This window comes from Ursus maritimus, unplaced genomic scaffold, assembly GCF_017311325.1.
Source record: "Ursus maritimus isolate PB19 unplaced genomic scaffold, ASM1731132v1 scaffold_31, whole genome shotgun sequence".
NCBI classification, from domain to species: Eukaryota; Metazoa; Chordata; class Mammalia; order Carnivora; family Ursidae; genus Ursus; species Ursus maritimus.
This window is the reverse complement of record NW_024425675.1, coordinates 22120273-22148040: the sequence shown is the minus strand read 5'-3', so window position 1 is coordinate 22148040 and position 27768 is coordinate 22120273. Positions and strand designations below refer to the sequence as shown.

The window sequence follows — 27768 nt, the reverse complement described above, 5'->3', positions numbered from 1 at the left end:
ACGTGGCTATTATCCTTATTTTACTGATGCAGCTCAGAAAGGTTAATTGCCCAAAGCCATTAAGGAGAGGAGGGATTAAAATGTAGGCTGATTTCGAAGACTGCCTTCCCTTCCGCCACGCTATCCAAGAGGGATAAAGGGGGACAAAATGCTGATCTCCGTCTATCGGAGAAGCTGAAGAAGGAGCACACGTAATAGTGGGGAGTTGATAAGCTATTAACTATAGACGGAGTAACAACTTCCACGAAGTTCCGATAAGGCGGAAGCAAAATAAAAGGCCTGTTAGGGTCACACTCAGGGACGCAACCCTGGCCCGCGACCCTCGGGCTGCCTCTTTGGCTGGGTCCTGACTCGGGAGGCCTGGGCCGGGTCAGGAGGTCGAGGAAACCGGCATTGCTCGACAGGGAGGTCGGAGAGGAGCTCAAGCACGAAAAGGCCCGGCCGCCGCGGTCTCGCCGAGGCTCCCGAACTCCGCAGCGGAGCTGGAGCACGCCCACAGGAGCGCCGGCGGTGACCATGGCAACGCGCGGACGTCCGCCGCGCCGGCTGCCAACGGCCGGGGCCTCGTCGGGAGGCGGGGCCGGGCTGGGCGGGCACGCGGGTCACGTGGCTCGGGGCGGAGCCTGCGCGGGGCCGGCCAGGAGCGCGTCTGGAGCGGGCGGCGAGACCCGAGCAGCGGGACCCGAGCGAAGGCAGCGCCGAGGCCGTCGTGCCCCGCCGGGCCGCCCCAGCCGCCGCCATGGGCAGTGAGTATTGGCGGCGCGGCTCTCGCTGGGCTGCGGGCCCCGACGGGCTGCGGGCGGTGGGGCAGGCGCCCGCCCGGGGTCGCCCAACCCGGGGTCGGAGAGGCGCGGGCCGCGTCGGGTTGCTGCGGAGGACGCGGGCCGGGGGCCTCCGCCGGGGCTCCTCCAGCGGTGCGGCCTTGCCCGGGCCGGCTGCGGGGACCCGGGCTCCGAGGCCCGGGGTTTGCGCTCGCTAGGTGGCGAGGAGCGAAGGACGGCGAGGGGAAGCCATTGGTTTTGGGGGCGGGGAGTTAGGGAACCGAGCGAAACCTGGACCACTTCTAATTTTTCAGGAGCTTAGGAACCTCATATTTTTATTCCCAAGTCACCCTTCCTTGGCATGTTAGTTGTGATGAATAAAGCTCTCTGACTTGTTCGATAAAAAGTGATGCATGGCATGTATTTTAGGGGAGGAAAGAAGTGCGATTGGCAGCATAGCGTTTTCCCTAAAATTTTTCATTTCCCTAAAATTTTTCATTTCAGTTATTTTGTAGCGTTGACTGGAAACTCACTGTAAGGTTGTATAAAGCCTTAGGGACAAGGCCTTGAAATATGGGGATCTTTAAGGGCCATCTCCTGAACACTCAACGCTACATGCATTCACGTATATACTTAAAACATAGCTGTTCAGATGTTTGTCGGATGAATGGTTAAGTGCAAACCTGAGCGGTGCACCCATTGGCCAACTAGTGGACATTTAGAAAGGAAGTAGAGGAGACCCCTGACCTTGAATTTACAGTATAATCGGTGACATTCTGCAACACAAGAATAGACAAGTGGCTGACAGAAGCATTGCTTGAACATGAACTCTCCAACACCGATGGTCGTAAAATGCCAAGAAATCTGGGAGGGTGATTTGGATTGAGGTGGGATGGAAAACGGATAAAGGAGTTTAGGGAGTTTCCTGATGTGGTTGATATTTGTGTTGCATTAGAGAAGAATGCTGCGCTAATTCAGGTTTACTTTCCAAATAGTCCAAAATGGTACTTGGGCAATGAATATCTGCCTATGGGAATTTCTGAATTCTTCTGTCAAACATCAGTGACTGCCATCATTTTGAGAGGTTTCACGAGAAGATTGTATAGTCAGCTTTTGGCTAACTATGAAAGCATAATTACTCAGGTCAGTTTTAAAACAATTCCGTGATGTTAGTATACAGAATCCAGCATCCGCAGGGGAAGGTGATCATAACTAATAGCTGCTTGTGCTTTCTTGTGTTTCTGCACATTACAGGCGCTGGCAAAGACTGAGAGAATATCATCTTCATTCTCCAGTTCTTTGGCAGGAATTGACTTAAGCTATGCCAGAATATAGTGTCTATCCTTAAAGAACCTTGGTTGTCTTACTTTGATATATAGTGAGTTATTTGGGAAAGCAGTACTTTCTCATGAAATGTCATGGTCATTTTCTGGGCTGATTATTGTACATACGCAAGTACTTTGAGATCATTATGTGGGAGAGCAACCAAGCAATGAATGTTGACTTAAGAGAAATGAAGCAGAGATTGTATACTTAAAAAAAAAAAAAAAAGCTCTCTATATAGTAAAGGTGATTCCATGATCTTTCTCACTTATGCATTTCATCATCGTTCAGTCTAAAGTCAGTTCGCAGTTTCAGCCCATTGGCTGTTGTACTTCCCTCTTGTATTTCTTTTTTTTTTTTTTTAATGATTTTTTATTATGTTAGTCACAATACAGTATATCCCCGGTTTCCGATGTAAGGCTCGATGATTCATTAGTTGTGTATAACACCCAGTGCACCATGCAATACGTGCCCTCCTTACTACCCATCACCGGTCTATCCCATTCCCCCACCCCCCTCCCCTCTGAAGTCCTCAGTTTGTTTCTCATAGTCCATAGTCTCTCATGTTTCATTCCCCCTTCTGATTACCCCCCCTTTCTTTATCCCTTTCTTCCCCTACCGATCATCCTAGTTCTTATGTTCCATAGATGAGAGAAATCATATGATAGTTGTCTTTCTCTGCTTGACTTATTTCACTTAGCATTATCTCCTCCAGTGCCGTCCATGTTGTAGCAAATGTTGAGAACTCGTTCTTTCTGATAGCTGAGTAATATTCCATTGTATATATGGACCACAACTTCTTAATCCAGTCATCTGTTGAAGGGCATCTCGGCTCCTTCCACAATTTAGCTATTGTGGACATTGCTGCTATGAACATTGGGGTGCATATGGCCCTTCTCTTCACTATGTCTGTATCTTTGGGGTAAATACCCAGTAGTGCAATGGCTGGATCATAGGCCCTCTTGTATTTCTTATCTGATACGGCTTACTTTCTTCTATAGTGCATTGTCGTGTAGGTAACGTAGTAGTAGACTGCATTTGCTTTTTTTTTTATGTAGTGATGTTCATGGAATTATTCCTTTTCTGTATCTATAAAAGGGCTGGATGCAAGCATGAGGAAGCAAAATCATGGTGGAAGAATATTTGTATTTGCTTCTACCAACTAAACCCTTAAACCTTTTGGATTCTTTTGTCCCTTGATTATTTTTCTTCCCCAATATATTTGAAATGAGGACCACCGTTACTATTTTTGGAGGTAGGAATGGGATGAATTGTCATTAAAAGTTAGAGAATGTTTGTATTTGTTTCTGTAAAAATGTACGTCTCTTTTTAAAAACTTTGTAACAGAGACGTTCTTCTTTTTTTGACAGTCAAATTTTTAGAAGTTATCAAGCCTTTCTGTGCAGTTCTACCAGAAATTCAGAAACCTGAAAGGAAAGTAAGTATAACATTTTGGTAATACAGAGGGTAGCTAAATAACTTATTCTACCGAACTAGCAAGATTGATTTACTGCCCCCAACCCTTCTCTGTCGTATTTGGAGAAATAGTACCTGCTGCTCCTTGCAAGAGGCACAAAGTAAGTGAAACTAGTTTAAACCAGTTTGGAAAGTTTATCTTCTGATTTTAAAAATGACTGTTCTTTAAGTTGGGACATTTCCAAACCAAGTGTTTCTTTGGCCTATGTTTGAGATAGGATATTCTCCTCTGTCTCTAGTGACCCACTGCACTATGAATGACACAGTCTGCTGGGTCACTGTTGATGCATACAGCTGTTTTCCATAAAGGAATTACAATTGAACACGTATATACCTCCCATTTCTTGATCATTCAATACACAGAAAAATCACAGAAATGCATTCAGAAAATAATATGACTGCATCAAATTATTCTTCAATCATTGTGCACTTTCAGAGCTCAGGTATTTAAATTCAGAAATATCGTTAATTCCAAACCGGCCAATTCCCTGACAGTCCTCTTCCAGTGTGCTTTTGATATCTCACAAAACTAACAGGAATAGGTGTGTAGAAAAGAGATAAGTAAAACTGTTGTTAAACTTACTGTTTTATTTAGAAGTGTATTTTTTTTTAAATTTCTTTGAGGTTTTAAAAATAGTTGTTTCAGTTACATGTTAGACATCCCAAGAAGCTCTAGCTTTTGATATTCCATGAAATATTCATATAATGTTATCATGGGCAGTCCCCACTTTGCACAATGCTGGGTTAACTGAAATGCATGCATATTGGATCTGTGTCTTGCTTTTCATCCTTTTTGGTTTCAGTTAACATAGTACAGTGTGATGAGGCCTGCCTGTATTTAATTTACTTAATTCTTGGAAAAGTAAAGAAGGTTATGTTTGAAAAACTGAGCTGTTTGCTTTAGATGATACTAACTAGGTGAGAGTGTCTTAATAGTAAATAATAGGAGCTGTCATGATACAGAATGGTATGCTTTAATGTGGAATTTTGTTTCGTATTTGCTATTTCTTGGTTTTGATTGATCATCCTTATTTTGTTGTAGATCCAGTTCAGAGAGAAGGTACTATGGACTGCCATAACTCTCTTCATTTTCTTAGTATGTTGTCAGGTATGTAACCAAAATATTAATTAAATGTCAATGCCGTTGGAGGGTTTTGATTGGTTACAATTCGAGAAATTTATTTTAGTTAAAATAATAATTATCCTAAATTATTTTGAGCATTGTTATTTTTAATCTGAGTTGATGGCGAAAATGGTTATCTTGTCCTATTGTGTGTGTGGTTTTTTTTATTAGTGGGTTTGAAACATTTTTTTCTTTTTTTCTCTTAGTTTGTAGTTAATGATCTTTACCCATTTTTTTCTTGAGTTTTTTTGTATTAAGACAGATTTTTATATATAAAAGTGTTAAACCTTCGACATATACATTGCAAATATTTTTTTTTCTGTTTTGTTGGCGTTTAGTCATGTTGTAAATAGCATGTATTAATTTAAGAATCCCAAAAAGTCAAATTCTAGAACCCCAGTGATATACTGTATTTATAAATTGATAAAATTCCGTGATGCTTTTTATTAATATTTTGCAGAGATTAAGTTCACAAAATGAGAAGAAAATGTACCTGTCCCTGTCACAGGATTGTTGTGAGAATTAAACTAGATGATTTAGGTGCAAGTTTTTTGAGGATTTTGAAGAGCTATTGAAATACATATAAGGAAGTATAAAAAAATTATATTAGGAGGCAGTAGAGCAGATTAAGTCCATAGTCTGGGGAAAAGTGAAATGTATTTTTTTGAAGAGTGAAATAATTTGGCCACTAAGATATTTTATTACTGTACTTAGTTCAAAATTGTTTTGGGTGGTCAGGGAAAGAGAACTTTTTTTAAATACGGAAAAGTAGAGGGAAAAAAAGAATCATCATCCATATTTTTACCACCAACTTTTAACATCTTAGAAATTTCCATCCCCTCCATAAAAAAAATCAGATTTATGAAGTTATAATTTATGTATGGTAAAATACACTTATTTTTTAAGTGTACATTTTGAAGAGTTTTGACAAATGTATACACCCACATACCTACTACCTCAGTGGATACAGAACATTCTGTCACTCCAGAAAGTTCTGTGGAATCTCTTAGTCTCCACCTCACCCCCCGTGTCAGGCAAGCACTGATCTGCTTTCTGTTCCTATAATTTGGTTTGTTTTTTTAGAATTTCATCTAGGTGGAATCATCCAGTGTCATTCCTTAGCGTCTGGCTTTGTCTCACACTCTGAGATTCATCCATGTGTTCGGTAGAGCAGTAATTCATCCCTTCTTATTTCCGAGGATGGATGACTATACACCATTTGTTCATCTCTTCACTTTTTGTTGGACATTTGGGTTGTTTCCAGATTTTGGTTCTAATAAAGTTGCTGAGAATATTCCTGGGCGAGACTTTCTGTGAATATTTGTTTTCATTTCTCTTGGGTGAATACCTAGGAGTAGAATTGCTGGGTTGTATGGAAGTTATAGGTTCAGCTTTATAAGAAATTGTCCAACTTTTTTCTAAGTGGTTGTGCTGTTCTATATTTTCACCAGTCATGTATAGGAATTCCAGTTACTCCCCATCTTTGCCTGCTCTTAGTATTGTTGAGCATTTTAGGATTAGTCATTCTAATGGGTGTGGTTTTAATTTGCATTTCCCTGGTAAATGATATTGAGCAATTTTTTCATGTACTTATGGGACATTTGTTTATCATCCGTGAAGTGTCTTTTTCACAGCTTTTGCCCATTAAAAAATTATATTATCGTCTCGAGTTATATGCATTTTTAAAAAGATTTTTAAAAATTTATTTATTTGAGAGAGAGTGCACGCATGCACAGGAAGGAGGAACAGAGGGAGAGGGAGAAGCAGACACCCTGCCGAGCCTGGAGCCCGATGTGGGGCTTGATCCCAGAACCCTGGGATCACGACCTGAGCCAAAGGCAGATGCTTAACCAACTGAGCCACCCAGGCGCCCTGAATTATATGCATTTTAAAATATTTTCTGGATACAGGTCCTTTGTCAGATATATGTACTGTGAATATGTTTTCCTAGTCTATGGCTTGCCTTTTCATTTTCTTAATATCTTGCAAAGAGCAAAAATCCTTCATTTTGAAGTTCAATGTGTCTTTTTTCTTTGATAGTTCATGGTTTTGATTTCCTGTCTTCTAAGGTTGTGAAGATTTTCTCCTGTGTTCTTCTAAATATTTTATAGTCTTAGCTTGTATGTTTTGGTCTGTGGTCTATTCCAAGTTAATTTTTGTGTATGGCCTAAGTAAGGTTGAGGTTCATTTTTTTCTGTTTGGATTGCCGGTTGTTGAAAAGGCTATCCTTTCTCCATTGAATTACCTCAGCATCTTTGTTGAAAACCAATTAACTGTATAAGCGTGAATATATTTTTGTCCTCTGTTCTGTTCCATTCATTTTTATTCCATCGTTATGGTCACACTGTTTGATTACCATAGCTTTATATTAAGTCCTGTAATCAGGTTGTAAAAGTCTTTTTTGTTTTTCTTTTTCAAAATGTTTTTTGGTTATTCTAAGTTCTTCATATTTCTGTATAGATTTTAGAATCAGCTTGTCAGTTTCTATAAGAAAGCTTGCTAGATTATGATTTGTATTGCTTTGAATTTATAGATAAATTCAGAGAAAATTACCTTCTTGACAATATTGAATCTTCGAATCCAAGTGTCAGCAAACATTGTTCTGTGAAGGGCTAGGTAGTAAATATTTTAAGCTTGGCTGCTAGAACCCAAGAACCATAGAAATTGTGATGCTCAGAAAGTGTGGTATTTCTCATGACTGTTTCATGCAATAAATTAATTTACATATTTTATGTTACTTTATTATTTTTTTCCTTCAGTATAGTAGCGTAGTTGCTAAGCTGTGTTTTATGTCTTTCTCATGTTTAGGCAGTTCTGCCCAGTGCTGGTGGTTTCTTGATTCTCTTTCCACTGAATCTCAGACAGGTTCATTTTCCCCTCCCAGCCACAGTTAAAGGGTTTGGGGTCTCCTGTTTCACCCACTTTTCTTTAGTTTGAGGGAATGGTGGGAGGTGAGATAAGCTGTGGTAAGTGCAGTAATTGCTACCTGGGCTCTTCTCCCGAGGTGGTTCTCACCAGGTGACTGAGGAGGGCTGTTCCATTCTTGACCTCTGATCATTCCCTCATTCCCAACTCACGGTGGCCCCTGTAACTGTCACCAGAAGAGAGCCCCATTGCTCTCTTCTCTCATCTGTTTCTTCCCAGCTGCTGTGTCTAGTCCCTTCTAACCAAAGGAGGTAAAAAGATAAGGCTCTTCTCCAGGTTTGGAATGTTGTGAATTTGAGGATTGCGTTGCCTTCCATTGTGGCGGTTGGAACAGCTTCGTGCTGGGCTCTCTACTTCTCACTTGTCTGCAGTTTTCTCGCCCCTATGTTCACCAGTGCTTCAAGTTCATGATCCCTTTTCTTCTTTGGCTGCTTAATGGATTTTTTTTTTTCTTTTTCCTTAGGTTCCCTCCCGCCCCCCCCAAGTAGGCTCCATATCCAGCATGGAACCCAATGTGGGCTTGATTTCATGACCCTGAGTTGATCTCAAGACCTGAGCTGAGATCAGAGTCGGATGCTCAACCGACTGAGTTATCCAGGCACCCCTTTTTTCCTTAGCTTTTTTCACTCTTGTTAGCTTCTACTATTTTACATGTTTAAAAAAGTGTGTTTTCTTACACATTGGGGAGTTGCTGCTCAGCTATTGTTGTACGTAAACCCATGGTATGGATTTTACTGAGAGGAATAAAATCAGACACCGAGTTTAATAATCCTGTTGACTACAGGAAAGGAGGGAATGCCATTACTTAGGGGAAGTTGGCTGACTTTTTCTTGTTCATTGTCCCACAAATCATCTAATTGTGGAGGTAATGGCCATCTCTATCAGGTGCAATTAAGCAAAGTAATTTGACCGATTGACCTCTCTCCCACTTAGGGAATATTGTGATGTGGACTGTCCTGTAGTGTTAATTGGTTTTTATACAATAACTTCCTTCCTCCCTGTCTCTCACATTAGCTGAAGAGTGTCTGCAGCGTTAGGGTACATAAAATATCCATGCTTCTTGCTTCATCAGTTTTGCTACCCAGCTAATAAATCCAGATGTCCTGAAAGGGTGAGGTTGACCAGATGGTTTGTTCAGAATCGTTGGCAGCATCTTTTGAGACTTTAAAAAAAAAAAAAACAGCTTTTTATAAAGAAGGTTTTTGAAATTGGAAATGTATTTTTTTTTGTGTCTGATCCCCACATGGTGAGGGGAGGGGTATGACCAGGTGCTGTGTCCTGAACGTCGGACATATAATAGGAAACATTCTGAAGTGAAGAGTTTTTTTTTTTTTTTTCTAATGAAAAAGTAATATGCACTCATTATAGAAAATTTGATAAATGCTGAGAAGAATAAAGTAAAAGTCAGCCATAATCCTACCACCTACAGATAATTACTCTTCAGGATTTGAAATATTTACACTTAGTTTTATTTTTTTATACATATTTTTACAGTATTTAATTTATAAACTTTCATTTATGCAATTTGGTATCTTTCTTTTTATACCAGGGTTTCTCAACAATGGCACTGAATTTCAGGCCGATTATTCTTTGTTGTGGGGTCATTGTAGGATGTTCGACAGCATCCCTGACCTCTACCCACTAGATGCCAGTAGCATTTCCCTTTGAGTTGTGACAACCAAAAATGTCTTTGGGTATTGCCAGATGTCCCCTGTGGGGGGCAGAATTGCCCCAGGTTGAGAACCACAGTGTCATACTTGGTATTACAGCATAAGCACTTCTTTATGCTATTACAAGCTTCTTTAAGCTTCTGTTCAGTGGCTGCATAATATTTATATAAATATATATGTGTGTGTGTATATATATATATAGTCTTCAGTCTCACATTTAGAATGTGACTGTGGCTGTCATTAGTACCCATAGCTTAGCAAAATTATTCTATGACTGGGTGGATATATCCTATAATTTACTGATGGGGTATTTTTTTAATTGTAAAAAAAATAACATAAAATTTACCATCTTAGCCGTTTTTAAGCACACAGTTCAGTAGTGTTAAGTATAGTCACATTGCTGTGTAACCGATCTTCATCCTGATAGGTATGTTCACAGTGGATTTGCATAAGTAGTGATTCCTATTGTTTTTATTTTTGTTAAAAAACTTTCCCTTTAGGGTACACTTGTTTTATTAGAGAACATGAGAAGTAGTGGGTTTTTTTTCTTTTAAGTATTACAAATAATAAGTAATTGAAGTATGAATTAAGTTCCAACTTAATTTATATAATGCATTTTCAGAAATTGTTTTATGTAATATTATAGATACCACTATTTGGAATCATGTCATCAGATTCTGCAGATCCTTTCTACTGGATGAGAGTTATTCTTGCATCCAACAGAGGTATGTACTTCTTCTTTTCTTTTCCTTTCTTTTCTCTTTTCTTTTCTTTTTTTGCCTCCATACTAGGCATTAATACTGACATCAAATAGATGAGAAAATGTGGAAACAACTATTTTGATGTCTACAGGGGTGGGGAGCATATGGTAAAAGAAACCCGTTGCCTAGGAGAAGAGACCAACACGTAAATACTTACAAAACTCTGTATGTCTTGTAATAATAGAAATATGTACAGAGTGTAGATGTCCAACAGAGAGCGGAGTGATAGCACTGTCTGGAGCTTTCATCCTTCATCCTTTTATGGGTCATATTTTTTTTGAGACTCTAATTAAAATTTTTTGTGTACAGTATTACTTTATTTATTTATTTATTTGTTTATTTATTTATTTTATTGAAATTCAATTAGCCAAGGTATAGTACATCATTAGTTTTTGATATAATGTTCAGTGATTCATTAGTTGAATATAACTCTAATTAAATTTATGTATACTCTCCCAAGAAAAATTCATACACACTCACACGCACAGATTTTGGAAAAATTCATACATATTCACATGCACAGATTTTGCATAAAAGCTTTGGAGCTTCCTGGACCCTCTAAAGTGTGTCCTTGGGTTTTGCCTGGCCCTGAAGGACCCTGATCTGTAGTGTCGGAGGAGACGATACTGGAATAGCACTGGAATTGGATTTCTGTATCTGGGCCGGTGGGAGAGGGAAGGCTGAGCCAAAAGCCCATGTGCGTAAGGCAGTGGCTAAAGAGATAGCTAGGGACTGGATCAGGAGGGGTTTTGTTGGTAATTTTTTTAGATTAAAATAGAAATATTGGTTAATCATTAAAAAATGCACCAAAATTTGTATGTAGTTTTATATAAAGCTGCAAATGAAAGTCTTGCATCTCAAGGGTAAGTCCCAGGAAGATAATAGGTTGTTGAATATCTATGCAGACCTTTTCTCTGCATATGCATTCACATAGATAAATTTATATTTAGTTGACTCTTGAACCACATGGGTTTGAACTGTGTGGGGTCCACTTATATGTGGATTTTTTTTTTTTTTTTTAATAAATACAGTGCAGTGCTGTAAATGTATTTTCTCTTCCTAGGACATTTTTCATAACATTTTCTTTTCTAGCTTACTTAATTACGAGAATATAGTGTATGATACTTACAGAGCATACAAAATATGTGTTAATTGACTGTTGACGTTATTGGTAAGGCTTCCAGTCACCAGTAGGCTATTAGTAGTTAAGTTTTTGGTTTGGGAGAGTCAAAAGTTATACGTGGATTTTTGACTGCATAGGGGGTCAGTGTCTCTAACCCCTCCATTGTTCAAGGGTCAACTGTGCTTGTTTTTTTAAACTAAAAAATAAGATAAACTATGTACCTGTTCTGCTACTTAGTGTGTTTACTCAGTTTCTTGGATGAGTTGTTTCATTTAATGGCTGTATGCTGTTCCGTTATATGGATATGCCACGAATTATTTAGTCATTCAGATATTTTTTGCGTTCTTACTGTGTGGCAAGCTTTGTGCTAGGCGCCGAGATGAAAGCAGCGATCAAGACAGCGTCCCTGTTGTTGTGGAGTTTCTATTATTCTATTTGGGGAGGTATCCTCTCGTGAGTACGTTTTGGGCGAGGGGAGGGACATTTGAGCAGAGACCTGCAGGACACGAGAGAGAAGGCCATGTGATGATCTGGGGGAGGAACGTTGTAGGGAAGAGCACGTGCCCAGGCCCTGAGATGGGAATGTGCTTAATGTGTTCAGGAAAGGATGAGGAGTCAGTATGGCTAGAAGAAGATAAGAAAAGAAATAATGAGGTGGGACGCGCTGTTACAGATGAGTCCAAGAGCCAGATCATAAAGGGCTTAGAGACAAAGTGAGGAGGGTACTGCAAGTGTGGTTCCAGGCCATTAGGGTCCTCTTCTTCCACACATTTGGTTTTTTCCCCCAATTTTATATCATTATAACCAGTGCTACCATGAATGCTATACTGTATGCTATCTCTTGTCATTTTTTAATAGAATTAATTTCTAGAAGTTTAACTGTGCAAGATATATACACCTAAATTTTTGATAGATAATGCTAAATTATCTTCCAAAAGATTTGTATTATTTTATACACTTAGCAGTTCTATATGAGAATGACATCTTTCTTCCAAAAGTGGATATTATATTATTAGTCCTTTAGTCTTTGGAAGTTGGACGGGTAAAAATTGATATCTGTTATTTAATTTGTATTTCTTTATATATAGGCGAGCTTGAACATTGTCTTATATTTTTATTGAATATTTGAATTTTTTCTGAGTGGACTTGTTTTAAGTAATAGAAAATTACTGACCAGTTTAAACACAAAAATGGAACTTGCTAGAAAGATACTGGTTATTTTTTGGACTCCATAGGGGAGGTGGAACAACTAAGCCTGGGCTGGAAGAGAAAACCAGGGTAGCTTTAGATCGGCAGCAGGGATTGGGAACCTTTTCTTTGGGCTTTAGCTCCCCAAATTCCTGGGTTCTTTGGTTCTTAGCTCAGAATTCCAAACTACAGAATTTACACTGGGCTCAGTCAGCTTTGGTTAGAGTTTCAGGGTTACATAGTTCAGATTCGGGTGTGGGCGTCCCCTCCTGTACTGTCAGTATTTCCTGAGAAAGAGTATCATTGGGAGCAGCCATACTATGTTATCTCTTTTTCCTTTTTAAATTTTTTTCCTATTGGTTTGTTCATTTTTAATCGATTTGTAAGAACTCTTCGCATATTGGAGATATGAGCTCTGTCATTTGTGTTCACGTATTTTTCTTTTAACTTTAATGCTGCCTTTTTAAAAAAAATTTTATGCAGTGTTTTACCACATGGAATTTTCATAGTTGTATCTAACCATAGCATCTATCTTTTTCATTGTGGGTTCTAGGTTTTTTGATCATGCTTAGAAAGGCCTTTTCTTTTCCAAGAAAGTACTTTTGTCGTTTTTCTCTTATGGTTAAATTTTCTATACATCAGGCATTTATTTTGTTGTAAGTCATGAGGTAAGAAATGCAGGCGTGATTTTTTATAAATGGCCAGTCATTTCGTAAGGTCCGTTTGTCCTTTTCCTACTGATTTGAGGTGCCATATTTCCTATATGAAATTGTCATCAAAACTTGACTGTATTTATTCTCAGACTAGATTCATGTGACAGTTACAAATTTTTGGGATTTTACTTTTAAAAAAATGTTTACCTTCCTACCTACTTCTCTACCTACTGGTTTTAACAATAAGAAATGTTAACTTTTACTGTTGAAGTATTTGAGGAGACATCAAGAATCCTCCTAGGATGGAATCTTTTCTCATATTTTATTTATTTATTTATTTATTTATTTATTTATTTATTTTTAAAGATTTTATTTATTTCTTCGACAGAGATAGAGACAGCCAGCGAGAGAGGGAACACAAGCAGGGGGAGTGGGAGAGGAAGAAGCAGGCTCATAGCGGAGGAGCCTGATGTGGGGCTCGATCCCATAACGCCGGGATGACGCCCTGAGCCGAAGGCAGACGCTTAACCACTGTGCCACCCAGGCGCCCTGGAATCTTTTCTCATATTAAAGGCACCTTCTCAACATTTATAAAAGCCAGGATTTAAGACAGAATGACCAGTGAAAACATCTTCTTGATGATGTAGAATTATTCGTTTTACATGTTAACTTGTACACTTGGCATATTTGGATTTCTTATTTTTCACTCTAAGTACAATATGTGTTTTCTGTAAAGAAAACTTAAAAAATAAGAAGAGAAAAGAAGAAAATAATCTCACTGGGTAAAAATAACCATATCTTGACAACCAGGCTAAAATATCAGGAAACTATTTTCCACCTAAGTATTAACTGAAATCGAACTGTAATACTATTTTCCAAATTTTTCATTTTGCTATCCACTATGTCATGAACGTTTTTCATGCCACTAAATGTTCTACAACATTGATTTAGATGACTCCCTATGTAATTTTAGAATTTGAACTAGAAGAGGCACTAATAATCTTAAATGTCATTTTTTATTAACTTGGTATTTAATTCTCAGGCTTGGTATGTATTTCTTATTTTGCATTAAAACAAAATGTTCAGTTTAAGTTTTAAGAATAATGATTTGGACAGAAATTTTGGAAGATTTCTTTCAAAGGATTTCTTTAACATTTTAAGTTCAGAATTTACAGAAATTTACCTTTTTTGGGGGATAGTAATTTTGTTTCAGTGAATTGTTGCAAGATTGTGTTAATAAATGAAGTAAATACATGTGTTAATAAATCAGTGTTTAAAGAATGAAAATCTGCCTGTTAACATTTGAGCATGTGTTTTAATAGACATGAATAAGGATTGCCACACTTGTAAACTAATCTGCATTGGGTATAGTAAAGATTCTTTACTTTTTTCCTTCTCCTTTACAGGAACTTTAATGGAATTGGGTATCTCCCCAATTGTAACATCTGGTTTGATTATGCAGTTGTTAGCTGGAGCCAAAATCATTGAAGTTGGAGACACACCCAAAGACAGAGCTCTATTCAATGGAGCCCAGAAATGTGAGCTATTAATACAGTTAAAGAGTCTTTTCCAAATTTGAGAATTTTGTGGTAAAGATATTTTTCTAGTCTTTTTCGTCTTTGGTTGTAAGCATGTACTCCTTTTCCCCCAATTTTTGTCAGTATTTGGTATGATCATTACCATTGGGCAAGCCATTGTGTATGTCATGACGGGCATGTATGGGGATCCCGCTGAAATGGGTGCTGGCATCTGTCTCCTTATCATTATTCAGGTAAGAAATCCAATTTTTCATCTGCAGATAACAAAACAATTTGATCCCTTTTTTCTTTTCTAACAGTTCTTTAAATGGTTGATGCATTAATTTTCTTACTTTTGAATTATTTAATTATAAGATTTTGATTATTGAAGTGACATGTATAAATTGTGTTGATATAAAATGTTAAAATTTATTTTAATAGCCTCATAGCTGCATAGTACAAGGCATTATGGATCGACTGTATTTCACTGATTCTTAGATGCACATTTTTTACTTTTTGATGTCTCTGAAATCAGGACTTTTTTTTTTTTTTTTTTAAGATTTTTATTTATTTGAGGGTGAGAGAAAGCAGGAACACCGGGAAGGGCAAGGGAGAGGGAGAAGCAGATTCCCTGCTGAGCAGAGAGCTCGATGCAGGGCTTGATTCCAGGACCCTGGTATCATGACCTGAGCTGAAGTCAGAGACTTTAGTGACTGAGCCTCCCAGTTGCCCCAGGATGTTTTCTCTTAGAGCTGGTAGTGCCCCACGTTTGCTATCAGCCAGGCAGCAGTCGTGATAGTAGTCACTGTCTGCATATGTGTGTCAGTGGGTTAGAGCTAGTCACATGTTCATCGCATCGATTGGTTATGTGCATTGTTGGTGTGACATGTTTTTGAGATTAGTTGCTGTTTAAAATGTCTGCAGAAGGTTCTGGTTCACTGTGTGTATGCAACGGCACACAACAGGCTAGATGATAAAATCTAAAATAGGTCTAAAATAGCTTTTCTTACAAGTAGAAATAAAAATTCTTTGTGATAAGTTATTGTGTCATAGTTTAATTGACAGTATTTTTTTCTTAGTGGTATACAAAATAATGGCATTACAAATAGTATCTTACAGCTAGTAAAATACATGAAGCTGTATACATATATTTCATGGATTTTTAAAATAGACCCTTTGGAATTGAACTTTTAAAGGCCAACATAATTATCCCTGTACTAAGTATCTCAAAGTGTGTCAAGTCTAGAAGATATTTCTCTAATGTACAGTCCTTAAAAATCATGTAGAGAAGCTACCCAAGAATGGATTGTACTTAAGTTATGTAATAGTTATTTGTGGCATTTTGAAAAGAAGTTTGATAAGTTAAGCACAGCATCTAGAGCCCTGGTTATTTTGGAAATGCCTCTTCTTGCTCACTCTATGGAAATAAGATTCATTTAGGAACATTTTTTTTAATGGTCAAAGCATTAATTTTGGAAAAATATTTTTAAATAAAACTAAAATAACTTATTAATATATACATTGAGAAATATGACCATTTCAGATTGGCATGGTTGACCATTCTTTTTTAATGAGAAACCATATATACGGAGCAAATCAAAATAAGATCATGTAGTGAATGATTAGAACAAAGAGATTAGATTAGAACAAGGAGAATTAGGTTGTTCAAATATTTATTGATGTCATTAACAACAGGAGGGGCTCTTCTAACTAGATGGAAATATTTTGTCTTTTGACCGGCTGAGGAATTTTTAATGCATTATCAGTCTTTGGTAGGTTTCTGAGCCCTAGTGAGTTCCCATAAACGTTGTCCTTATTCCTCCATTTAAAAAAAAACCTGATTGGCAAATTCATAACCTTTGAGAATTAGAGGAAGAGTTGCAGTGGCTTGGGAGAGAGGACCCTCTGAAAACTGACTTGGATGTCTTTCAGTGCTTATGATCTCGCCGTGTGCTTTTGGCATTGTTGAAGATAGCGATGCATCAATTGTTGTCTTATTTTGTTTCTTTATAGCCTTTGCTTTATACAACCTGTAGTTCAGAATAGCTCCGATTTTTATTTTTTTAAAGGATTTTATTTATTTGAGAGAGAGGAGGGAAGGAGAGACAGAGAGAGAGTGCACGAGCAGGGGGAGGGGCTGAGTGAGAGGGAGAAACACACCCCCACCAAGCAGGGAGCCTGACAGGGGCTGGATCCCAGGACCCCGGGATCATGACCCGAGCCAAAGGCAGACACTCAACCAACTGAGCGACCCAGGCGCCCCCAGAATAACCCCGATTGTTAAAAGACATTCAGAATTGACACCTAGCTCTTAGAACATTATGCTCCTACAATTTTTCTAGTATTTTAGTAGGGATATTTTTGGATTCTTGAAGAACCTCATCTGACCAGTTTTGGGTTAAAGCACTGACTTCTGTGGAGTCGTTACAAATTTGAATTTGAGATAAAACAGAGTTAAGCTATTTTAATTTTTTTCCCCCAGTATCAGAAGTCAAGGAATAGTTACATTCCAGAAATGAAATAAGTGGATATATACTTCTGTTTACATAAATTCTGGCGTACAAGTACTTGCGGTTAATTCTTTCAGTGTTACTGTATAGAGAAATGTGTTTGATCGTAGGTGGGTAGTGTGTCTTTTAAGGCATTCCTAACATTGAAAATGTGTGGATACACTGAAGAGAGATGATTGGATCAGTGTGTTTCACCTAGAACATAGATTTTGAAAACTGCATGCTGTTAGGTAAGGTATTTCTCACCTTAATTATTCTTGTTTCACTCACATGATCATGTGTTTCAACTAGTGAGATTTGAAATCTAAATAGTGGGTCTTGATTAAAATAACAGAATAGAAAATATCAGTGTGCATGGCATGTAGGAAAGGTATTGTTTTGTTCAGTTGCGTGTGTGTGTGCGTGCACAAGCGGAGGTGAAATGTAAAGAGTTAATTTTATGCCTAGTTTAGAGATGTGTATGTATAGCACATTCCACAAGCGCCTGCAGGGGGCATTTGGTCTCTGTCCCTGTTGTAGTCAAGGAGATGCTCTAACTTCGTGGTTTTTCAGCATCCCCCACCTCAGAAACATAGTTCGCATGCTTTTTACTATCTTTTATTATAGAAACCATTACTCATTTATACTTCTCTATGATTCCTTTCTCCACTTAGAAAAATATGAGTTTGATTTTCACAGGACATACATGAATCACTCTGTAGCCTGATGGTTATTGGTCTGAACAGGAGGTTTGGAGAATTAACAGGTATTTCAGAGTGACTTTATGACTTTGGACAAGTCATTTAATCAGAAGCTCATGATCCTGCTTTCTGGTGGGCTGATAGTTTATGGACAGCTGTCTTTCCCTGCACAGGGTTGTTTTTCTGATTGGGAGCATTTATTTGCTTATTACATAATTGTGGTCAAAATAAAATCTCCGTAGTAAGTCCTAACTTCTCTTTTATCTTGTCAAAGTGTTAAACTTGGTTTTCAAACAGTAAAGGATTCATGAGCACTCTTAGAAGTTTGAAGAATTGTACCCTTTTTCCAGTCCTTTGAAAGTCAAACTAAAAGACTGTAAATAGACAATTTAGGCTCTGTACAACCACTGAAATGACAGTTAAGAAAAAAAACACACCGCAGAAGGTAAGCATGCTTAAAATGGTGTACTGTAGTTCGTTTGCTGTCTTTTGTAACGGGGGTTGTCAGGTCAACTGAGTAAGTAATAGGGTGGGAGGCCTCAGAGCTGGGAGGAGTGGAAGTGGCGTTTCCTCACTTACGTAGGATGGAGTTTTTAAAACGGGGAAGGCGTGAGGTTGGAGGCATGGAAGCATCTTTTCTTTCCCTCTTGATTAGGATACTGCAGTGCGGGGAATACATGACTATGGAGATCACTTGCAAGGCTACGGATTATTTTTAATTGGCACATGCTTTTACAGAAATGTCTCCAAGAGGAAAATTAAGAATTTTCAATTTCACATAAATTAAAGTTAGAACGCTTTTATTTTTTAAAAAAGGATGAGCTTAAGAACCTGGCAAATCCTTCTCTTCAAATTTACATTCACTTTTTGTCATTGTGGGTATGGAGTGCATTTTTTTTTTTTAAGATTTTATTTATTTATTTGATAGAGAGGGAGACAGCCAGAGAGAGAGGGAACACAGGCGGGGGGAGTGGGAGAGGAAGAAGCAGGCTCCCAGCGGAGGAGCCTGATGTGGGGCTCGATCCCAGGACTCTGGGATCACGCCCTGAGCCGAAGGCAGCCGCCTAACAACTGAGCCACCCAGGTGCCCCTGGAGTGCATTTTTGACATTGTTACAGTCTCTTTTACATATTAATTTCTGCTCCTTTTGACTTATTCTCTCTGTATATTACAGTTGACCCTTGAACAACACAGGAGTTGGGGTGCTAAACCTCCCCCCCATGCAGCTGAAAACCACATACAACTTTCGACTCCCTCAAAACTTAACTACTAACAGCTTACTGTTTACCTGATCCCTTGCCAATAGCATAGATGGTTGATTAACACATGTTTTGTATGTTATATATCATCATTTATATGATACAGTAAGCTAGAGAAAAGAGCATGTTGGTAAGAAACTCAGAAGGAAGAGAAAACACATTTATAGTACTACAGTGTATGTATAAAAAAATCTGTATATGTGGACCTGCGTAGTTCAAGCCTATGTTGTTCAATGGAAACTGTATATATAATATATAAAGTATTACATATAACACCTTAAAAATGTATCCGCATACTTTTCCTTTAGTGGCAGTATACAACTGTGTCTTGTTATTATACCATATTTCATTTGGTTTTTCACTTCCTTGGAACTACTTGGAATGTTTTCAGTTTCTTGCTGTCCTAAATTGAACAAGTTTGAGCATTTTTGTTTTAGTGTGCTTTTCAATAGACCTTACTTAAAGATTGTAAGGGAGACTATTCAGATGGTTTATAAATAGGCTTTAGAGGTTGAAATGTCTGCTTTATAATGTAACAATGTTTCCACCCCTCTGATTTGCAGACCTGACTTCTGACTAAAGTGGGGTTAAAAAGATGGAGAGTCATAACAGTGATATTGCAACAATTAGGTTTTAATATTAAAAATGCCCATACTTTGAACGGAGTCAATGGTGTTCATCTTCCCCTTTCTTGAGTTTATTCTTGCTTCAGCTTACTTGCATTTCTTTCCCCACAGTTGTTTGTTGCTGGTTTGATTGTGCTGCTGTTAGATGAGCTGCTACAGAAGGGTTACGGCTTGGGGTCTGGTATTTCCCTCTTTATTGCCACCAACATCTGTGAAACCATTGTCTGGAAGGCCTTTAGTCCCACTACTATTAACACTGGCAGAGGTACAGTGCACAGCGACTGCAACTGCACGAGTTTTGCTGGATGTGTGCTGGAAAGTAACCCGTCACGGAGCAGGACATGCCTGTAAACACCCTGGTTTGCTGTCCCAGGGGACAACTGATGCTAATTGCTCAGGAGTTAAGCAGCAGAGATTTGTGGATTATGAAATATTACTTCAAAGAGAATAATACCTAAATTTTAGCCTCTGCTCGTTGAAAATTTCAGTGGTTGCAAACAGCTTTTTAAAATGTTACTTGCTTAAGCCATTGCTGTAGAAGTGTGACCGATTTCTGCATTCCCAGGGGGAAAAAAGGTAGTGGGTTAAGATTTTTCAAATGAAAACACTACTATTTATCGTATCATCAGGGAGCGCTAATACTTTTGCTGCTATTCTCCTTGGCTTTGTAATAGCAACTAAATTTTGAAATCCTTCATTCTGTCTTTCCCCTTACCCATCTCCACTGATCTCATTTAAGTGCCATCCAAGAGTCCTAACAGTTACCGTCTAAACTGATCCCAGCCTTAAGAAAAGAGCAGTGGTGGTTTATTAGTATTCTTGGTAAAAGAAACTTAAAAGCCAGCTCCGTAGAGTGATGTAGGTCCTTTGATTCTGACATCTTTATTCTGCTTGGCTGCTGCTGTCCCCCCTCCCTAAAAATACTCCTTTCCCTTCCCTAAAGTAAAGGAGAGGCAAATCATTATGACTTAAATATTTGCTTAGGTTTATTCTACTTTAGCTGTTTTCATCAAGAATAGTCTCTTGAGAAAACTTGAGATTTGTGCTAAAAAAGACACATTTGCCTCAATGATGTAAATATTTTTAGAAGCTCCACACATGGCTGTATTATAAAGTAAACATGGATGAATGATTTGGACCCCCATTTTCTGCCATGTACTGGAGTTTCAAGGTTATTTGTTTGATCTTTGGGACCGTGTTGGAGAAAGAGTCTGCAGTGAATTTCTCTCTTGACTTATCAGGTACCGAGTTTGAGGGTGCGGTCATAGCGCTCTTTCATTTACTGGCCACCAGGACAGACAAGGTCCGCGCTTTAAGGGAGGCTTTCTATCGTCAGAACCTACCCAATCTCATGAACCTCATTGCTACGGTCTTTGTGTTTGCCGTTGTTATATATTTTCAGGTATGTATACTTTCTTCACCGAAGTCAGTGGGATGTGAATTTTTATTTTGCTTTTAAAGAAAAGAATGCCATTTGAGATGTCAGCATCTAACAAGTCCGTGTTGCAGAATCTAGTCAAGCAAATCATTCTTTCGACTCTGAGGTGGAAAATATTAGTGGTGCGAAATGTCAGAAGCAGGAGTTCTGCTTGTGTGTGTGTCTGTGGCAGGAACAATGTTGGTGTTGCTTGTCGCACTCCCCACTGTACTGTTGTGCCTGTCGTCTGTGTTCTGTGCTTGAGATGTGCAGTTACTCTTACTTCCTCTTCATTTTCATTTTTTAGGGATTTCGTGTTGACTTGCCCATCAAGTCGGCCCGGTATCGAGGACAGTACAGTAGCTATCCCATCAAGCTCTTCTACACCTCGAACATTCCCATTATTCTCCAGTCGGCCTTAGTGTCAAACCTGTATGTTATTTCCCAGATGCTGTCTGTTCGATTTAGTGGCAACTTTTTAGTAAATTTACTAGGACAGTGGGCTGTGAGTATTTTGTTATTTATTCTAAGCGTTCATATTTGTTGTCATTTGCATTTCATGGTTATATTTTTAACTGAAAGAGATGAGCCATAATTGAAGCAGTTGCTATAACATTTTCAGAGTCACTTACCTGTCTCAGAGTTTATCATTTTTTTGGAAAGATGTTTTACCCCCATTTTTCACGGCCTGAGTGGCAATAAACTAGTGATTAATTGGGCTAGAGATAGGCATGTGATTACTAGACTGGAGAGAGAACAGTTACTAGAAATAGAATCCAGCACTTTCTGACTTCCTTTTATAGATCCTGTCATCATGGGATGATGACACTTCTTCCAAAACAGTCCCGCCCGTTGTTACTGAAGTGTGAGTTATTGTCGGATCGAATTTTAATTGGTTTAAATTCTGTCATATGACCAAGGAGTATTTTTTTCCCCTTAAAAGTATAGAATTGAAAGAGACCATGATCTTTTGTTCTTTTACAGAATACCTAATTGTACAATTTGTATTTCACCGTTATTTTTTTATAGTCAGTTTCTGAAATATGGTGCTTATTCTATGCATTTATCTTAATACGCTACCTACTACGTTGTAAGTTATAGTGACATCTTTCTGCCTCTAGTAAAGGTTATTTTTGTTTTTTTAAGTTTAACAGGATAAGACAGTAACTCTTGAGTGTTAGTTGAAGGAAATAGGATTCCTTTTATCCACAGTACTCTTTTCTCCACTCATGTAACGGAAACGTGATTACCTGTGATGAGGGAGGATGCGGTCCCTCCCCTTGCGAGCTAATAACCCATTCATAATTATTACTGTAATAATTTAATAGCAATAAACGCATTGAGTGGTTGTATATAGATTGTGTTGTGATCTTAACTAAGTTCCTTTTTATGAGAGAATTACTGGGAAATTGAATTATGTCTATAAACAGTGCTTTTGATTGGGGATTAGTGATTTTAGGGGCACAGTAAAGAAATCATTTTGAAGTGTATATTCAGGAACCAGACATTTTAAACATTGCAGCCAGAAATTGCTTTCCCACCCCCTATACCCCAGAATTTACACTGTTCCGTTCTGTTACTATAAAAATTCTTAAATGTTTGGCTAAAAATCCTATGATAAATATTTATTAAAGGACTATTTCTTATACAAAACATATAAAGTTTAGGCAGTGCGTTGTTATTCATCTGTTAATATTTCAACTGATTGTATTCTTCATAGAATACTTTGAAGTGAAAAAATATGTTGCATACTCTTGAATAGTGCAGAAAGGTTCAGATTCTAAATGTAATCAGAGATTGACTAAATGTGATCATATTCCTGTCTTTAGGAAAAGAAGATTTTTTTGGTAAATGTATTATAATGTTGGTTTTTAGAAGATCACTTTTCTGTTAATAAAATATTCACAATGTCTTTTATATAATAGGTGCTCATTCTATAATTTTGAAGGAGTGAAGATATTAGATTAAAAGTAAATCTTCAAGTTACATAGAATCGTTAGCTGTAGGTGCTTTGAGCTTAAAGCATTGTCGTAATCTCTGAGGACTTTGAAAAGTCATAAAAATGTATCTTGACCAGTTGGGTTCACCATCTGTCCTTTTTATTCTTGTTCGGTAGGATGTCAGTGGGGGAGGACCTGCTCGTTCTTACCCGGTGGGAGGCCTTTGTTACTATCTTTCCCCTCCTGAGTCCATGGGCGCCATATTTGAAGATCCTGTCCATGTGGTTGTTTATATCATCTTCATGTTGGGATCATGTGCATTCTTTTCTAAGACATGGATAGAGGTGTCTGGCTCCTCAGCCAAAGATGTAAGTATTTGTTGTATTTGAAAATAAACGTTTTTAGGGGCGCCTGGGTGGCTCAGTCGTTAAGCGTCTGCCTTCGGCTCAGGGTGTGATCCCGGAGTCCTGGGATCAAGCCCCACATCAGACTCCTCCGCTGGGAGCCTGCTTTTTTCTCTCCCACTCCCCCTGCCTGTGTTCCCTCTCTCGCTGGCTGTCTCTCTCTCTGTCAAATAAATAAATAAAATCTTAAGAAAAGAAAAGAAAATAAACATTTTTAATTTCAAGAGTGTTTAATTGGAACACTCTTAATTACTTTCATAATTGAAACTTTTAAGTCATACATTCTTAATAATGAGGTAATATCACCCCTAGAGAGTTAAAAACTGGTTTCTGGAAGGTGGGAAAATTCTTAGATTTTTACAATGGTTTGTGACCCTCCAAAGCTGAACCCTACCCAAGAGATTCTTATTCCTTCCTATTTAATTTCTGTTTAGGGAGGTGAAAAATAAAAAAGATTGAGAAACACTGGTTTAATGTGTGGGTAATAGGTGGTGTGCAACACTGAGCCTCAGGTGTGATGGGAATGATACGACAGTGCCTACTTAAGGATCTCATATTTGATTTACTAGTGTGTGGAAAACACTTCACACAGAACCTGGTAGGTACTAAACAGTGAAATATTTATAGTTTGATTTTAAAAGTGGTTTCTCTCTTGGCAGGTAGCTAAGCAGCTTAAAGAACAGCAAATGGTAATGAGGGGCCACAGAGATACCTCTATGGTTCATGAGCTTAATAGGTAAGTAAGGTCATGAGATTTAATTCTTGATGTGTGTGTGTGTGTGTGTGTGTGTGTGTGTGTGTCTACATACACATGTATTTGGTTTTTCAGTCTTTAATTTATTGTCAGATGTTATCCTGGTTGAATATGAAGCATTTTTCTTCTACTTCACACAGAAGAACCAAAATTTAACACAATACTGAATTGTTCTCTAAAATTGTTCCCTGTCAAAATTGACATCTGAATTATTTTTTAAAATTGTGTTCCCTTCACTGCTCAGCAGCCCAGTGCTAAAATGCTCTTGATTGGAGGTCCTCGTCGTCTGGCTGCACATAAAATCACCTGGGAGCTTTTAAAAAAGTACCGATATTCACCTCTAGGCATTGTGACTTATTTGGTCTGGGGTGGATCCCATGCATTAGTTTATTTTTTGATAACAGCTTTATTGAGCTATAATTCACATACCATGTAACTCACTCATTTGAAGTATATGGTTTTGTGTTTTTAATATATTCGGAGTGTGTAATCATTACAGTGTAATTTAAGAAACATTTTTGTCACCAGAGTGCCTGGCTGGCTCAGTCAGAAGAGTGTGCGACTGTTGACCTCAGGGTCGTGAGTTGAGCCCAACATAGAGTGTAGGGATTACTTTAAAAAAACCCCACAAACTTAAAAAACAAACCAAAATCATTTTCATCACCCAGAAAGAAACCTTGCAGCTATTGGTTATTCCCCAATCCTATCTCACCTCCCACGCCCGAGTCAACTTTTTACTTTTGATCTCTACAGGTTTGCCTACTCTGGACATTTCATATAAATGACCTGTGATCTTTGGTGAAGAGTTTTTTTCACTTAGCATAAAGTTTTCAGGGTTCATGCAGTATTTGTGAACAATATTCCATCATACGGATGTACTATACCACATTTGTTTATCCATTCATCAGTTGATAGAGATTGGGGTTGTTTCCAGGTTTTGACTGTCATGAATAATGCTGTTAAGAATGTATTTGTACGTGTTTTGTGTGGACATGTTTTCATTCCTGTAGGAGTGGAACCGTTGGGTCATCTAGTAACTCTGTGTTTAACATATTGAGGAACTGGCAGACTGTTTTCCAGTGTGGCCATACGGGTCTGCATTCCCGCCAGCAATGGATGAAGCTTCCAGTTGTTTACATCCTCGCGTGCACTGCTTCTTGCTTTTTGATTATAGCCACTTAGTTGGGTATGAAGTGGTAACTCATTGTGGTTTTGATTTGCTTTTCCCTGATGAGTAATGACGTTGAACATCTTTTCATGTGTGTATCTTCTTTGAGAAATGTCTTTTCAGATCTTTCGCTCATTTTTAGTTGTGTTGTCTTTTTGTTACCAAGTTGTAAGATTCTTAAAGTATTTTGGATATGCTTCTTCTCAGGTTTACGATTTATAAGTATTTTGTTGCCATTCTCTGGGTTCTCTTTTCACTCTCTTGGTGTCCTTTGATGCACAAGGTATTAATTTTGATGAAGTTCAGTTTCTCTTGGTTGCTTTGTGCTGCTCTCAGTGTTAGTAAGAAACCATTGCCTAACCCAAGGTCACGAAGATTTATTCTTGCTTGCCATTAGGAGTCTCAGCTCTGATATTCAGGTCTTCGATCCACTTTGAGCTAATTTTTTTCTGTTTAGTGTGAGATAGGGGTCCAGATTTCTTTTTGTGCATGTGTATATCCAGTTGTTCCAGAACCATTAGTTGAAAAGGCACTTGTATTTTTATGTGAACTGTTTATTTATTTATTTATTTATTTATTTATTTATTTTTAAAGATTTTATTTATTTATTTGACAGAGAGAGAGGCAGCCAGCGAGAGAAGGAACACAAGCAGGGGGAGTGGGAGAGGAAGAAGCAGGCTCCCAGCGGAGGAGCCTGATGTGGGGCTCGATCCCAGGACTCTGGGATCATGCCCTGGGCCGAAGGCAGACACTTAACGACTGAGCCACCCAGGCGCCCCTGTTTATTGATTTAGAGCATGGGTTGCAGAGAGTGGCAGAAGGAACCTCCGGGTACCCAGCTTGTGTCCAGCTTCAGTATTTAGCCTCCTCTGGCCATTCCTGTTCATCCACTGTCTCCCTCAGTCTTTTTTCCCCCTTCTTTCTGGAGTATTTTAAACATGACTCAATTATTTTTGGGAGTTCTTCAGGTGGTTCTAACGTGCAGCCAAGGTTGAATTACTGTAAAGAGGGTCATCCACGTCTTGTCACGTAAATTCAATACTTAGCATTTTGGAATTCACTCTTCGAGAGTAAGCTCAAGACGACCTATTTACAGTAGTACATATTTTAATACTTAAGTCTGTTGAGGATTCCAGCCTTCTGCCATAAAAATCACATATTGCTTTTCTTGGCTATTGACCAGTTTCTGGAAATCAGGGTCACGTCCTTGCCTGAGTCACAAAGTCTCCATCAGTCCGTCGGCACCGGGTGGGACACACACGTCATCCCTGCAGACGGCCCCCCTGCCGGTGGTGTGTGCCGATGCCGCACCAGCGTCCCGTGTCCCCTCCCGCGTCCCCGCGCTGGCTGACTGAGGCTTCTGTCTTGCAGGTACATCCCCACGGCGGCCGCGTTTGGCGGCCTGTGCATTGGCGCGCTGTCGGTGTTAGCCGACTTCCTCGGGGCCATCGGCTCTGGCACTGGCATCCTGCTTGCGGTCACTATTATTTATCAGTATTTTGAAATTTTTGTCAAGGAACAGGCTGAAGTCGGTGGGATGGGTGCTTTGTTTTTCTAAATGTTCTCCTATTTCTTCTTGTGTGTGTGAAAGGGAATAATTTTGACACATTGTTTTTGTCAAATAATGCTGGTTCCCCTTTTCTTCCCTCACAGTTTGTTTTCAAGTGCTCAGTGTCCCGTTTGTGAAATGGGCGCCGAGCTAAGCCTGTGTGCAGCATTAGTACCAGCTGCCTTAAAACTGAAGTTTACATTATTTGTTCAAAAATGTACTTGTAGTGTTGCCTGTGATGCTGGAAACCAATGTACCCGCCTTGCCCTGTTCACTCGTGACGGTGAGATGGTGACGTGGATCAGTTTTGCACACAACATTCAGAACACTCACTCTTCCCCCCACTTGTTTAAAAATAAATGTAGTTCAAATTGCCACTTTCCAGTATTTTTGAGCTTATTTAATGAGTTCTGGAACATTTATATCTAATCTGTATTTTAGATATAATTAACTTTTTATACTTTTTTAACTCCTAGTATCCACGTTCCCACCCTCCCTCTCCGTCCCCCTCCCCCGATTTGTCCCCTCTCAGAGCTGCCGCTCAGCCCTGACGGGCAACATGGAGCTTCAGTTCCAGCTGGTTCTAGAAACAGCGCGTGTGATTACTCCTCCTGGTTCTCATTCCTTTCTTCCCAGTGACAGCAGTCAGTGCTGTTTTACTGTATTGGCTATGCCTTCGAATTCCAACACATCACTTGAGAATACTCTTTCAAGATACGATGCCCCAATTCTTTTTTTTTTTTTAATCCCTAAAGCAAAGATCTAATTCTCAAGCAATGTCCGTAGTTCAGTGGGGGTGAACAATGAGTGATTCACGCTCGGAATCTGTGTATGTTGTTGTACTTTACAGCAGCAACATGAGTGTAAACAGTAGAAAATAAACCTTTATTTAATAAAACTGTTTCAGTTGTGTTGGAAAAATAAAATCGGATATTAAATGA

At 38.7% G+C, this 27768-nt stretch overlaps 1 protein-coding gene across 2 annotated transcripts; it reads left to right on the top strand.

Moving 5' to 3' along the window:
- Positions 1–628: 628 nt before the first annotated feature.
- SEC61A2 (SEC61 translocon subunit alpha 2) lies at positions 629–27768 on the top strand. Of its 2 annotated transcripts, XM_040645415.1 has the most exons (12): positions 629–746; positions 3455–3522; positions 4603–4668; positions 9925–10003; positions 14410–14541; positions 14665–14774; positions 19707–19860; positions 20837–20997; positions 21320–21517; positions 23129–23320; positions 24016–24092; positions 26650–27768. In XM_040645415.1, exons 1-12 carry the CDS (start codon positions 740–742, stop codon positions 26834–26836), a joined length of 1431 nt encoding a protein of 476 aa, XP_040501349.1. In that variant the 5' UTR covers positions 629–739; the 3' UTR covers positions 26837–27768. The 2 variants fall into 2 exon arrangements, with proteins under 2 accessions (XP_040501349.1, XP_040501350.1); XM_040645416.1 differs by lacking the exon at positions 21320–21517.

Bases quoted from the DNA above. Each gene is read 5' to 3' on its own strand.
- SEC61A2 (XM_040645415.1), top strand. The intron at 14,542-14,664 runs GTGAGCTATTAA...AATTTTTGTCAG, and splicing joins ATTCAATGGAGCCCAGAAAT to TATTTGGTATGATCATTACC. The intron at 21,518-23,128 runs GTGAGTATTTTG...CTTGTTCGGTAG, and splicing joins ATTTACTAGGACAGTGGGCT to GATGTCAGTGGGGGAGGACC.